The 16,395-nt window shown below is 32.2% G+C and overlaps 1 protein-coding gene across 5 annotated transcripts in view; it reads right to left on the reverse strand.

Moving 5' to 3' along the window:
* Positions 1–3,150: 3,150 nt before the first annotated feature.
* The window catches only part of TMEM161B (transmembrane protein 161B), a 67,310-nt gene continuing 54,065 nt past the window's right edge, over positions 3,151–16,395 (reverse strand). For 4 of the 5 annotated variants that reach the window (XM_006187961.3, XM_014562002.2, XM_032475656.1 and 1 more), the window contains 7 exons: positions 15,526–15,677; positions 15,030–15,090; positions 14,389–14,529; positions 11,578–11,691; positions 7,714–7,888; positions 6,558–6,654; positions 3,151–5,281 (listed from right to left, as the gene is read on the reverse strand). In XM_006187961.3, the coding sequence (XP_006188023.1) occupies positions 5,004–5,281; positions 6,558–6,654; positions 7,714–7,888; positions 11,578–11,691; positions 14,389–14,529; positions 15,030–15,090; positions 15,526–15,677 (1,018 nt within the window). In that variant the 3' untranslated portion in view covers positions 3,151–5,003. The remainder of the gene's footprint in view (positions 5,282–6,557; positions 6,655–7,713; positions 7,889–11,577; positions 11,692–14,388; positions 14,530–15,029; positions 15,091–15,525; positions 15,678–16,395) is intronic. The other variant, XM_032475671.1, reaches the window with a different exon arrangement.

Genomic DNA, 16,395 nt, shown 5'->3' on the forward strand with positions numbered 1-16,395 from the left:
TCAACTTTAGACATCAGCCACTTATCCAGAACAGGTACACAGACCATCTACCACAATGGCAGAAATCTAAATATGTGAGAAAAAAATTACATTTCATGCTCTAAGGAATTGTTAAAAATAGAAATGAAAGGACAAGTAAGTATATTTATGTAGAGTAAATAAAACACAATTACAGTAATTCCTATGTCTTTTCATTGCTACTTATTTAATGTAATCCTACTCACATGGTTTCATTTGTTTGGTCTTTTGGAATTTCCTTTTCATAAGTATAAATTGTTTCACTGTAGAATTATAGGGAGAAAATGCATTCTAAATTAAATAATGTTAAAGCTAATTTTTGTATAGATTGCTATACATTTTGATAAGATGTTATTAATCCAAATTTATCTTTCCTTACATTACCCTTTACATAACTACCTCTGTAATACATTATATGACAGATTAAAGACCTATGAGTAAAATTTATCTGCCATGTAGACACATCATACTGTCTGCCAAATGGACACATCTTCAACTGTTTTGAAATCCTTTGAGTCTTTAAAAGTTCTACTGAATAACATGTAAAAATGTCCAAATTAAGTTAAAAAGCACTTGACAGAAAAATTATAAAAAATGGACTTGGGAGATTATATTTGTTGCATGTTTTAGTTCATTAGTAAACAAGCAGCATTTAGTTGAAAGGCCTTAATCCTTCATGTGCACCAACTGAAAAGGGGAATATATAATACTGTCCATCTTTTAAAAAATTTCTTTACTGACCTCACACTTAGCAAAGTCCAAGCAATCAAGATGTTCTGTTGACCAATTAACTACAGTGATGTATGAAAATGCACTACAATGGTACTCATTTCCTTCAATCATTACTCAGAAATCATCTTCTCAGTGAGGATTTCCCTTGATGCTCCATTTAAAATGATAACTTTATCCCTACCCTTCAATATCATATTCCCCCTTCCCTGATTCTGTCACCCCTGCTCATTAGATTCATCACTGTCCAACATATCCTACACATGGATTCATACTCATCCTTGTTTAGTGTCTGCACCTCCCCACTAGACTCTAAGCTCCTGGAGGGCGGGGATTTTAACGTTTTGTCCACTGCTGTATATAGGGCAGCTTCTGAAATAGTATATAGGCGCTAAATACATATTTATTCAACAAATAATTAAATGAGTACAAACCAAAATATTCTTGGAGAAAATATTCTCTGTAAAATCATTTTCAACTAACAAAAAAACGTCCTCTAACATGTCCTCTAACACTCCTGAAGCCAAAAATAGCTATTCACTTTTCTCATGCTAATACAAAGAGGAATCAATATTAAATTTAGAAATATATAGCCATAAATTTAATGCAAAGTATTTTACATATTATAAAATTGTGGCCAATAGTGACAATTCAGTTTTACTTAATTAGTATAGGTTAAATGCCTAGTAAGTGCAAAAAATGGCTAGTTGCAGACAGAAATGGGATGAGAAGAAATGTTTCTTGATTCTTGGATTAACATTCTTGCCACAAAACATTCTTGCTACTTCATTTAATAAAATGAGTAGTCTTTCGCCAAACAGAAGAAAGGAGAATAACTACATATAAGGAGTGACAAGAAAAAAAAGTAAAACAAACAAAAAACTTAACAATGGGATAGAAAAATATGCATCGTACAAATCATTAAAGGTAGGCCCATCCAATGTAATAGTTTGTAGCTAAAAAGGAGTCTGATGGTAACAAAAGACGAGCATATGAACAGGCTACATCTGGTTTTTCCTTTCTGTCGGGAACAAAAATAAGTTAAATGTTTACCATTTTAAAGAAGGGAAAGGTTGACTTAGCTTTTTTAAAATCATTCTTAATGTCCCTGTTAGAGTTTTCATGGCATATAACCAGCTCAGCTATACACGTACTTGGACGAATGGGATTTAAAACATGAGATTGTATGACGATTTGAGACACCTGGTTCAAGCTCGAGAATCGAAAGTGTGTTTAAATCTGATTCTTTAATCCACCTAAAGCTCTGTGAAGACACAGGATGGTCCACGTTCAAATATCACTTAGTTTTATTTTGCTAAATAGAGCCATATACCATGATAGACCATTTTCAATTATGAGATGGCTCAGAAAGTGTGTATGAATTCAGAGAATGCTGAGACCCTATGCTTTGCAATACTGAGAATTTAATCTTCCACTTGAAAGAATAAAATCTACCCAGTGAAGTTCCAATTATAGATTACATAATGAATTCTACTTATTGCTTCCTGGACCTGTCAATTCCATTAATGGATGAATATCTCTTCTGAATCATAACTCAAGAAGAAATGTCTCTATTTTGCCAATGATATTTATATCAGAAACAATAAGACAATGAGCCTATACTGCTTAGATGTGTTGGTCATTAGTGCATTGCTACTGAAATTCTAAGGAAAATACCAAAGATAATCAAAATGCATACAATGTTAAGATAAAATTATACGCTTTTCATTTCAAACCAATCAACGGAGGTTGGAGGGAGAATTGAGCTCTAATTTTTACAACGGTCGGGGGGTGGGGGCAGGAATCAACAAATTGTCAAGTAACATTCTACAAATCATAGGAAGCATGATTATAAGGGTTCTTAGTTAATTTGGCAAAAATATAAAATAAAAATAACTGACCTTTGAAGTATTTTTACTGACTAGAGTCCATTGTAAAAAATAAAAGAATTTCACTGGCCTAATTTAGCATATTCAAAAATACTATTTGCAATCATTTTGCAATATATACATGTATTAAAAATCATTATGTTGTACACCTAAAACGAATCCAACTTTATATGCCAATTATATCTCAATTTTTAAAAAATATTACTTGGTTTATTACATAAAGTACAAGCCTTTTTGCACTTAAAGAACTAATTCTTAGTACAAAAATCACGTGCTTAAATAAACCAGTTAGTAGCAGTAACCATCATTCTCTTAAAATTTGCTTTGAAAGGGCAAAAAAACCTAAACCAAACCCATTACTTAAATTAACAAGCAGTTTGTGCAAGTTCATAGTATATTTAGGGAGAATTTTAGAAATACATGTTATTCCATCCAATAATGAATTCTATTCCCTTCCCCCAATGTTACTCCACTGAAAAATTTTTGAAGCTCAAAATAATAATTTGAATTAAAATTTTCACAATTTAGCTTTTTAATAAGAATGGTTACAAATACCAGGTGAGATTATTTTTCAGGTCCATCATGAGGGAATTTTTGTCACACACAAAATAAATATCACACTTTGCTGTAATCTTGTTATAAGACACTTACTTTAGTGATGCTGATACATCTTATATTTGGAATGCTTCTTTTGGAAATACACATGAACTATCACTATGCTATATTCATAATTCATTTCAACCAAAGAGTTTTATCCAACTTAATTACTTACCTTATTACTCAGTCTTATTTAAAACATCAACTATTTCCAAAATATTTAATCTGTACTAGAAGACTGGAATTTGCTATATTGAGATTATTCAAATGAATGTGAACCACAAGCCTTGAAAGTAATTCCAAAAGAATTTCGAAATTGCTTTCATTAGTGATAACAGCATTGAAATGTAATATATAGCCTCTCAAAACACTTATATTAAAGAATATTTACCTGAATTCTATTCATTTGAGGGGGGAATAAAAAAACCCTATTTATCTCTTATATTCATTCCCAATGTAAAAAGCATCAAAAATTTTTTTACTCTTTTACATTTATTTGAATTTTTCATTCAAATTATCTCAATTTCTATCCTATAAAATAAAATTTAGTATTTCTAATTCTAAACACTACAAACTTAAAACAAGTCCTATTTAACATGGGTTTAAATGATACTGTTAGATCTGTCTAACAGTTGAAAAGGTCCTGAATTTTCTAAATGACAGAAAAAGAATTTTTCTTTTCACCTAAATATTTATAAAATCTGAAGTACTCTTACACATAGGTAACACAAATAAATTGCCTGCTCTGATGAACTTTCAAAATGTATTTTAATCTCATTCTAGAAAGAAAGAAAATTTCTCAATACAAATACATCTCATTCAATCACATTTTAACATACAGTCAGCAACTTAAAATATTATAAGAATCCAATATTTTCATCTTTAATAATCTCAATATATTATATATTTAATATATAATATATATATACAATACATACAGGTAGTCAGCAGGATTACAAAGTAATTTTTTAAAAGTCTGATCAATATTGATAAATATCTTTAGACTATTAAAAAGAAAACTATATTTAGGATCATAGAATAAAATAAAATATGAGAGATCCAAACCTAATGGCAAGATTGCACATCTTCATATAGCCAATCATTTTAAAAGATCCCTCGAGATGGACAGAATATATTTAAAAACAATATTCTTGCTACTCTCAAGCAGCAGTACTTGTAGATATTAAGCAAGTACATCTCCATTAAATTTAAAATAATTACGCAGTTTTTTTTTTACTGTAATATACAGTAGCTATTTCTTCCTTTCTGTTGGATTTTACTGTTGTTGTTTAAAGACTGACTGGCATATCACCAACAGAAGTACTTTAGCTCCTTTCCCTCCCCTGAAGCATGGCTCAGTTTGAAGATTGTTCTACAGGCAGCCACTACAAATATTAACAGTACCTTAATACCATAAAGAGCAATCAATCAATAACTGGAGTCACATGAGAAGCTTCAAAGACTGCTGGAGGTGTCTGTAAACCAAGGTAGTCAGAAGTATTACACTTGTAGATCGCCCTCTTACCTCTGCTAACACAAGGAATTAAAATTCCAATGCCACAGTAAAGCAGTTAACAATCTACTCTGTAATTTTAAATATTAATATCATTAATTCACCCTGAGAATACAGAGGAAGTATTTAAAACAAGATACTCTGATATGCTTTTTTTTTCTCCTTTGTATTTGTTTTCTTCTGGTTGTCAGCCCTTCGAGGGCACAGATATTTGAATTCAAAGTGTGACTTGGATATCCTTTTTTGTTAATTGAGGTTCATGCCACAGTCAGATACTGGTGATAGAAAAGCCCAAAAAGGCTTGTAGAAAAGAGACAAGCAGCAATCCACCAGGTCAGAAAGGATAGAAGTCCTCGAAAAAGCAGAGGAGTGAAAATGTTTTTCAAGCTGTTCAGTGCCACTGTTATTTGTGTAACAGTTACCTTCACCTTCTCATCACCAGATGGTAATTCAGAGTAAAGAGAATTGGAGGGTAGACTATTATGCACTGGCAAGGTGGAGACAGATTCTGGATAAATCCCCCAGGAATGATTACCTAGAAAATTTAAGACACAAATAAAACTTCATGAGTAACTAATTCCAAAGCTTCTTATTAAAAAAAAAAAATCCTTTAACTTATATTTGAAATTAAGAGTAAGAAGTTTAGTGGCACAACAAATTATTTTACATTAAAAATAATATAAAATAATAATCTTTCTATCTACCTAGGAAAAATTCACTTAACTTGACTGAACTACTATTTAACTTTATCAGTAAAAGTACACATAAAAACTACAAATCTAATTTACTTTTAATTAACTGGGCTGAAATCTGGTAAAAATATAAAAAAAATTTTTTTTTCCTTGTATAATCCATTAATCAACTACCTCTACTGGAATGACAGAGACAGATTCAATAACTTCCTAGAATCTTTTCTACCTCTAGAATATCAGAATAAATTTCTTTCTCAGAAACTATGATTTCAATGTGAGAGACTATTAATAGCTTCCAGAAATGTTTTTCTTTCATCATATACTTTCCTATGTTGGATAGGATATGAGTCACATAATTTACAATTAAGCTACTCCTTTATGTTCCATAGATTCCTGAAGGACATTTACATCTATCACGAGCTCTATGGTTTCTTCCAAGCCCACCCAAATTATGTTTTTAGTTTCTTTGGATTTCTAAAACCCACACTGACAGATTGATCTAAGCAAAGGGAAATGATCAATACAGCAATGGATAGTTCTTGAGTAACACCATCATAGGGGCTTGAGAGCTTAGTGAACAGACTTATGGGAGAACTTTGTTCTTCCTCTGAGAAATCTTTATCAGCATAAGTTATCTAAGGTAGAAGTCACCAAGTATTCTGTAATTCACATGTTTATAAGTATCTTGTAATAATTTAAATGTCACACACTAACAAAATCTTAAATCATTCTCATATCACAAATTAACTAAGATCAATAGTGCTCACTCAAGTTATTCAGAATTAACCTTTAGCAAACAGTTCTTCTAAATGAAGCATAAAGTTATAGAACTGTACAGGTCTGAATTTTCAAAATCAAGATGATGACTCAACTTCTACCATTCAAAGTTTCTCATGTTTCCTTTTAAAATTTTTAAAGAGAGAAACAATTTTAAAAGGTATATTTCTTTGTAGGTAACAAAAAGCATTATTATTTTTTTAATGGAGCTACTGCGCATTGAACCCAGGACTTTGTGCATGCTGAGCACATGCTCTACTACTGACCTTGTACCTGCGCGACAAAAAGCATTAATATAGGCAGAAAGTAAAACGTGTTTCCCAGTTGCCAGCGTACGCCTACCTAGTGTTTTCAAAAGCAGAGTTGTGTGAAGCAGCATTACTAGAGGAGCCACATACTGCAGTGCAATGACACAAAGGTAATAAAAGACTCGAGCGACCTGCAACCAACAACATTTTTAAGTTTCTAATACAGCTGACATGTTATGAATGCATTAAACTTTCAAAAATTGTGAAACTGAATTGCTTAAGAAATAAGTAATCCTTTCATGGGAAGGAAGCTAAACAGTAATTAAGCTTGTATTTCATTATAAGTGCCCCCAAACTGACTTCAGAAAGGTTCAGTTTTTTTTAAATATGACAATTATTAAAATAAATCACTTAAAAACAGTTAAGTGATAAATACAAGTTGGAAAAAATAACCACTAAAATTCAAATGGTATATATTTACTTACCATTTCAAATATAAAACAAAATGCTAAAATCTCTAAAGACAGACACCTAAAACATCAAACTAAGTAACAGTAATGGGCAGAGTCATGAGAGCATAAACCCCTCATAAACAAAAACACTATATCTCCATTTACATTCAACTGAGGTAGAATTACAGAGTATTACAATACATAAAAGGTAAAACATAAAAAGTTGTTTGAATCTTGATAGACGCTTCCAACTATGAAATTTCAAGAGTAAAAAACAGAGGACTGAACACATTTCTTAAAAAAAAGATATGATCAAGTTATAGGTCTAGTCCATTATAATGGTGGATGGATTCCTAGCACTTTCCTTCTCTGGAACCCCCATTAAGTTAAATATTTATATTTCATGTTCCAGTACTTGGAATAATGTTAAAAGAAATAAATTTAGTCACTAAAATTAGTATTTCCTACTTTTTAGGTCATAAAGGCTATACAATTAATTATGATGTCTTTCAAATCAATTGGTGGGGGCCCCACTTAGCAACAGGAGATATATCCGAGCTTTGCTACCCAAACTGAATCATACTAAAATACTTAAGGCAAGAAGGGGAACTGAGACCCTTTCTTCACTTAGCACCAAAATAAGATCAAGGTCTCTGGTATCAACCATTTTAAGATTATCCCATTTATTTGTAAAAAGAATACTATGGGATGAAATTACTACTGAAGGAAACCAAGTGCTTTTATTCTTACAATTTAGTATTTGCTATTTTTTCACTTTGACTACAGTATAAAACTTACCATTTTCTGTAGCTCAACTGTACTTATTCGTCCTGCTTCTTTCTTCATCTGATCCACACATTTCTGGGCTAAGTTTAAGTAAGCTTGCAGATGACTACGCATCATGGCCAACCGCAAAGCACACAGCAGGATTATTAACCAAAGTCGCAGAGTATCGAATGTAGCTTCTGTCATTCTACAGATCAAAAAGTTGATATGGTGCTCTCAAAGACCAAAATATGCTAGCAAGCTAGTTGTATGTGTTAACGTTCATCATATGAGGAAATCTACACTTAGCTACAGTTGGAGATATAAAACAAAAGTATCTCACCCTATTGCAGACATACCTATATGATACTAACACTTGCATAAAAGAACCAGATAGATAAATGCATCACGAAAATAAAGTAGCACTAGAAGGAAAAAACAGAGCAATTCTTGGGATTCTTTTCTCTATCTACTCTCCTCCATAGCGGGGGTAAAAATGGCTGTAAAATGAAAAGATGCTCTTAAACTGGAGACTAGGAGAAAGAATGAAGGAAATCACAGGAGATTGTGGAACTATAAAGTCAAAACCCCATCTATTTCTGGCTACAGCTTTGTCTGATCATATAAATATCTGAGTAGAATCTTTCACTCTGCTGAGTTTCTGACTGGGATGAGGGGAAAATCAAGAATTCTGAAATATTATGACAAAATCAGATGTTCCTTAAAGGACTTTAGAAAGAAGAGGTAATTTCTTATGTCCTTTTGGGGTTTAATGTTTTTGAAAGACCATAGTTTCTGCTTTGATAAAGGATAATAACATTGTATTCGAAAATACTGTCTAGACCATGCCCAACTCAATCTCTAGCACGTATCAGGCACTTAATATGTGACTGTTGAAATTTGCAGAGTGATCTGCCAGACAGGATCTGGAACTTACAAGGGTCTCCCTAAAATTCTTAAGACCATGAGGGTAGAATGGATGGCTATACAGAAGAACAAGTGCAGGAAGAGATTAAAAAACAAAAAACCTACAATCTCCTCAAAATAGGTTCCATTATCATCCCTTCCTTCTGTCCAGCGTAAGCACCTAGGAAAGGATCTACAACTACAACATAGGAGAAGTTGCCTGGGGAAATAAAGTTGAAGAACAGTACAGGAAACAGAAAAGGCAGAGAAGATGTTAAAATGTACAATTCTGTTTGAAATATTTATGAAATAGAGGTCAGAAATAGGATGAAACAAAGGCTTTATTACATTCTCTTTTGGTTTCCTTTTTACAAGGTCATGAGTGAGCGTGGACATAACATTCCAATAGAAAAACACTGTTGGTTAGGAAGCATAAAAGAGTAACTTTTTATCAACATATTTACACAATAATGAACAATGACATTAAGGCATCAGTCATGCGAGACTGACAGTACACAAGATGCAAGATCATCCACAGCCTTGCACCCTTCTCGGGGCTGATAGACAATACTGTGCTCTCTTGAGTACTGCAACAAGGAGGCTTGACTGGTAGTGTCCTGAAGATGGCAATTACACGTACTTTGAGGAGGATGGGTAATAGAAATGAAAGCAATGGAATAAGGCAGCGAATCAAAAAAAATTTGCTCAGTTTATGAGGAGTTCAGGACTTAGATAATAGTCCTAATTAAATAGTGCCTTTGAATTCAAATTATTTAATTAACTTCGTGAGAGTTTAGTGAGTTGATATGATAGGGTATGGCAGGAAAGAGTCTGAGATGGGATAAAATATATAGGTAAAGAAGAGGCAGAAGAAATTTTTCCAAATTCCTGAAGACATCTGAGGTTTCACTGTGTATGTTCTCTTTTGGTTTTCTTCTTACAAAGTTACAAGCACATGGTATCTGCCCACATTTTAGTTTTTTGATGCCCAAGCAGAACACATGGATGGATGAGTTTAAATACATTTCCAGGTTGAAACTGCATTATAACCACTTTTGCTTCTCAATACAAATAAAGACCTTTTGATAAACCATTTAATTCATGTGACAGAACCTGTCACTTGCTGCCTTCTTCATCTCATTCTCTTTGATTGATGGGGCAGCCATTCTTTCTCAATCTACCACATGAACTTTGGATTTCAAACAAAAATTAAAAATCACCTGTCTAGTCACTTAATGATCTGACAAATGAAAAAGAATAAAATGGAGCAGAGATAGGACTAATTTTGTTTGAACTGTTTATGAAGGTCAGGAAAGGGAATGGGGAAAGGGAAACAAAACAATAGGAAGAGGATCCTATGTCTTCATGTACAAATTTTTCCTATAGTTTAATAAACCAAGGGGAAAATTCCTTATTCCCACTTCCTTTAAGCATGGTATTCACTACTAACCTGCACATAGTTTAGTAGGCTGTAAGTGGGAAGCAAATGTTGGTATAACTATTAAATGCTTTACATATACCAGATCTGGCTGAATAACCTTAGCCAGATTATTCATCTTCTGAATCTATTCTTTCATTTATAAAATGGGATAAAGACAGCAATCATAAATAATTACTTTAAGAATGAATGAGATGAACTATGTAAAGTATTAATACCTAGCATAGTAACTGTGTATGACAGATGCATCATAAATGCTCGTTTCCTTGTTTTCTCCATTAAACTAAGGCAAATATAAAATCAGAAAACATAATTACAGGAGTATAAAATCCAACTTCTCTGATCAAACTTCAAGGAAGGACTAGGAATGCTTTCAGCATTAAAGATATGAGGCAGAAAGTTTCTCTGAGATTTAGTCTAGAACCCCAGGATCCTTAGGATTATTTTTAAATACTCAGTCAATCTGTCAAATTAAAATTACCATTAGGGCTTACTTGCATGGGGAAAAAAATGTTACAACTCCAATGTATACTTCCCTAGTTCAATAAGATTAAGTCTTAAAAAAAAAAAAGCTATGGTCATCACCGAATATATACTTACTTCAAGACAAATTTACACAAAGATCTAAAAGAAATGCATAGTACAAAAAGCATATTGTGAAATCAATGACTAGTCAAGGTTTTCTATTTTAATTTTGATGAGGCAAAGCAGTGAAAGGAACATTTATTAAGCACTGACTTCCAGCTGTCTGCATTACATGTGTTCTTTCATTTAATTCCAATAATAACTTTGTGCAGTAGATACTATTATCTTCATTTTCCAGATGGGGAAAAAGAGATTCAGTGATGTTAAATAATCTCCCTGAAGTGACAGTTTCAGTGAGGATCAGAACTGGGGTTTGAACCAACTCTGTCTAAATCCTTCTATTACTCTAATATAGTTCCATAAGACTAACAAGTTAATATATCAAGTACAGTTATTACTACTTTTTAATAAATTGTTTCTATTTTTTAGAGATGCATACTAAAGTTCTTAGGGTAAAAATGCTATGCCTTTAACTTACTTGAAAAACTACTTTATCAAAGACAAAACCAAAAAAAGGGTGAAGTAAATATGGAAGATGTTAACAAGCCTTAAGGGGTTAACATATGAATTTCCATTTATACTGCTCATTTTTTTCTTCCACAATTTTCAGAATTAAGGAAAAAAAATAACAGAAATGCACAGTGTCTCAAAAACTGGCACAATGAAAAAAGAAAAATATCAGATAACAACTGGACATTAAGTGAAAAAGCAGAAAAACTTACAAGCATACAAGATAATATTAGTGCAAAGTAATAATCATTCACATTCATTAATGAAGATCACAATAAGATTAAATGATGATGTATAGTTTCAACTTTATAATACATTTTCCATCATTTTTATTAATGTTTTAAAAAGATAGTGTCCTAATATTATCATTAAAAAAATTAAAAATAGTAAGTAAAATTTTTTTAAAAGTTTTAATTATATAATGAAATAAAAATGAGCCCCCAAATACCCATACTTACAAAGGGACACTTTCTTTACCCAATGGTGGGTTCATAATGTAGTCTTTGGTGATTGGTTTTACCCAGAGCAGAACCATAAATAAAGGTGCCAAGAAGTTGATATGCAGTAATGTTCTGAAAGTATGTAAGAAATAAAAATAAAAATCCAGAAACAAAATACACTAATAAACTACAGAAACTTAGGACTTAAAAAATGAAGGTAGGAACTTACTTTCAGTATTCTATGTTAAGGTACTATTGTCACCATTTTTTTTTATATATATATCATAATCACTTAACAGTGATTTGAGCCCTTACAAAAATACCTCATTACCTTAATTTCTCAGATGAGAATATTCAGATCAAGGAAAGTTAAATCACTTACTCATGGCAATATCACAGGCTAGAGGGAGATCCAGCACTAAAATCTCAATCTGTTCACTTCTATTCCAGTGTTCTTTAACAACCCCCTACCATATCCCTGGATTTAACAGACTGGTACTTAAATGATTCTCTAACTCTACACAGTCAATGAATCCAATGGATTTACAGTATAGGAGTCATCTTTTGATAATTTTCAGTCCAGATGAAACAACGTACCTTCTCATTATTTACAAGTAAAAGAGTGATTAGCAAGGTCCATAATTAGAAGATACAGGCAGATGTAACTTACTGCAACAACTTATAACTGAGGAAACTTTCAACATGTAATAATCATGTATAAAGTTTTAATTATGCTGTTAAAATCATACATGACCCACATATTCTTATTTCTTCTTGGAGTATTATGAACATATCTGAAATTAATTTCCCTATCCTATACAAGCCAAGGAAATTTACATTACTCCTACAAGGCAGTATATCTAATACAGCAAAAGGTTTCAGGTGTGAGTTGTAACTTCACTGCTAATTGTCCCAAGTTTGTACCCTACAGAGGCAGATGACTGGTAAAGAGTTGTTATTTCAGAAAGACAAATTCTTCAAACTATTTTATTACTATGTACTGCTTTTGTTATTAACTACGCTGGTAAGCTAAACTGGAGGGTTTAAATTACCGCCCCCCACCCCCTACACACACTTTAAACTATCACTACAGTGCAAATTGGATAGTGATTGGCTTGAGAAACAGGGCCGGGTCAGGAAACCATGAACACTTTACAGGGAAGGTAGAACTCTGGTTCTAAGCTCTGGCAGTGGAACAATCACTACTGTCCTGGTAATGGGGGTGAGGAGAATGTTGCTCTTTGTGCCAGTCTTACTACTCTCACAACAGAACTGGCATGCCCACACCCTGTATCAAGGGCACAGTGCTACAACACAATGGGAGGGGGGTGGTGTTGCAGTACACTGAAAACAAAACTCCAAATCCCCAAAGGGAAAAATCTTAAAAAGAAGCCATTTTTTAACAGAAGAGGAAACTAAAATGTGCCCTCACTCCCAATCCCAAACCACCACATCAAATGCTCTAAATGTTTTTTATAAAGTGATTCTTTCATCCCACAGCCTGGGTAAACCATCGGGTGCGGGGGAAGAAAGCAGCAGTATTAGGTATGCAGTGTTGCTAGGGAACACTAGTATCAAGGAGCAACCCACAGCGGTTTCAGTAGCTGGTGAAGGGCTCCCCTCCACCCACCCTTTCAGCTTATTTAAATCATAACACTGGGGTTAGTGGACTGAAGTGTGTGTGTAGAGAGGAGGGGGAGAACCAGGTTTTGTTTTAAAAGAGGCCATTAGAGAGACGGATGGTGGGAGAAAGGCGGGATGTAGCCAAAAGCATGCTGAGTAAAAGGAGCAGAAAAAAGAGGGATGAAGGAGTGTGTACTGGGAGGTGAGAATAAGTAAACACACACACAAAGCGTATGTAGAAAAAACAGAGGTAAGGAAAAAAACAAAAAGACTTTCAAAATTAAAATAAAGGAAAACGACATTGGTAAGAGAGATAAGAACATGAAAAAACTAGAGAATCATCGTCATTAAATATAGGGTTTTAAAGAGTAGGAATGTTAGGAACTATGATTACTCAGAGAAACTTAATGACTATAAATACACGTATCAAAATGAAATATTCTCGACTTGGGCTTCTACTGCAAAACAAAAAGAGGAGATGGAAATTTGGATCTGGATATGAACTGAAGAAGACAAAAATCTGTCGCTCTGCCCAGGTGCCTACATCAACAACAACAAAAAATCTGTGACAACTACAAAAATGGGCTCTGAACAACTCTATGCAGAGATTCAAATATGATTTCTCCATTTGAGAACTAAATAGATTTTGGTGGTTACAACTAAGCTACGACATCTAACACTGTATAGTATGAACAATCCCAAAATAAAATAATGTATTATTTTAACAAGAATCTTACAAACAGATCAATAATACAAACATTTCTTATGTATACAGATTTACTTTCAGAAAAAAATTTAAAATAAACACAGAAGTTTTTAAATAAAATGATTTATATAAGATTTAAATGAATATTTTAAACTAAAATATTCTGATTTAAAGAAATTTCCACAGATGCTTATATTAGCGGTAGGTTACATTATCAAAAACACTGATCTCAGTTCAAAAGACCTAACATAAATATTGATATTTTCATTTTAACAGAAATTAAGTAATTCAGAAATTTAGTAATTTTTTTACATCAGACTTAAAATTTAGAAGTAAATAAAAGAAACTTGCTTAAAGTAGAAAGAGGAAGTAGTGTAACATCAAATGGTTATTCATTAATTTTCAATACAATAATTTATGATTTCATTACAATAATATACCTTCATTAAGATGGAAAACATATATTTATCTGCATGTGCTTATGTACATTTTCCGCTTACTGTGTAATTTTTTCTGTTGCCAAATTCAGGGCATCCAGATGCATTTGAGCCAGACGTAATCCAGGAAATGTCAAAAAAGCCCCAATGAGTGAACAGAAAATAGCCAGGAAAAATTTGAAAGTAAGCTTTGAAACAGGACCCCTAAAAACAAAATTTTTTAAAAAGCTGATAAATTTTTGAAGTTAACTTTCTAGAAATTTCCTTTCTTTTAGTCAAATACTTTATAAGCCACAATAATAACAATAATACAAAGTAAACTTTTACAAAAAGACTGCTCTTATTCAATCATCTATAATGGATTCTGGTGAAGTATAAAGTAAATCAGGCATCTCTTAAGCCAGATCTGTAACAACCCAATCTATATTTTCAACACAGAAAATAATATGAATCATTAAAATTTAGTTTAATCTCTGGTGAAAGAGGAATTCAGTCAAATAAGCAGATTCAAGTAAGAATTCTATGTAAGATACTAACTGTATACAAATATAAAAATCATGAGTAAGGACATTGCTAAAAGTGATAGTCCTATTTTAAAAAAACTCTTTTCACTGATTAAAAACAAAGAACTATTTATAGTAAATGCTATTCTACTAAAAATGGAAAGATTTAAATTTGAATGCTTAATTTAAAAAAAAACTTACTGAGATTCTAAACCTTGCTTTTCAAGAAACTGCATCGCACTGTCTGAAAAATTTGTAAACCCTGTAGGGGAAAAAAAATTTACTCTTATCACAGGGACAAAATACAGAATCTTTGGAAATAAAATGTTAGAAAACAGAGCATCTTAAATTTTGAAGTGACTAGCTTAGCTCTTTCATGTGCTAATTAGTATGCCATAATGCAATAAAATTTAGTTATTAGGAGAAACAGTCTTTGAAAACATCCCTTTGATATCTGTATATTCCATGAGTGTGCATAAAATTTGCATTAAAATTTGCATCTTTACCTATGTGAGTAAACTTCAGCATTAGAGAAATTTATTTAACTGTAAGGAGAAAAGGGAGGAAACTATTTTTGGAAAAAGCTAACAAAAAATTAAGCTTAAAAAAGATAATAATAAAAGTTAATTACTTAGAACATTACAGAATATACACCTCAAATCTAATTTTAAAAACTTATCAAATATGAAATTATTACCTGTTTCGAGTCCAAATTCCAGATAATTTTCTGTTACAATCAAGACTGCCATTGCTTTCACAAAGAAAAAAAATCCAAAGGTAACACAGACTGATCTTTCACCACCATCTTCTACTTTAAAATAGTGTGTAGTTAATGAAAACAGAACTTTGCTGCAGAAGGAAAAGTTCAGGAAAAACCACAAATGACTTTGTGGAAGTTAAACACAACCATCTTTACAAGATCCGAATTTCAATAAAATTTGACTACAACATCCATTTTGATTTTATAACATGTTTATCTACAAGTGCCCTTTGGAAGGAAGTGAAAAACTAATGAAAATCTGAATAGTTTTCCAGAAAACAGGACATAAAAACAAAGCAAATCTAAGTGTAGTGCATAGCATTTTTAAATTAATAAAAAGTGCAATACACATATTAAGTTGTAATTAGTATTTCTAGTTTACGTAACTCAAACTTACTAGGAGGTTATTACAATAATTTTATGAAATTTGTTCTCAGTGACATGAAAAGCCAAGGTAAAGGTTATTTTAGTACTACCTTTTATTGGGCATGTTGGTCAAGTAGTTTATGTTTAGAATTACACCCACATCACAGAAATCATCTGTAAACCATTCACTAATTTAAAATTTGAGAACTACTAATAGCCACTGGTAAGCTCTGGGTACAAAACCCAAGTACCTGGGATCACCTTTTTACAATATTGTAACACAAAACACTTCAAACGTTTCAGCTGAGTGCTAGAAAACAAACAAACAAACAAAAAACACAAAGGTTCAACATGCTCACCTACTTTAAAATATTTAAATTTTGTATGAAAATTTAAAGAGATCATTTTACCTGAAACCTCCCTAATTAATCAAATCAAGAT

Source organism: Camelus ferus, chromosome 3 (assembly GCF_009834535.1).
Source record: "Camelus ferus isolate YT-003-E chromosome 3, BCGSAC_Cfer_1.0, whole genome shotgun sequence".
Lineage (NCBI taxonomy): Eukaryota > Metazoa > Chordata > Mammalia > Artiodactyla > Camelidae > Camelus > Camelus ferus.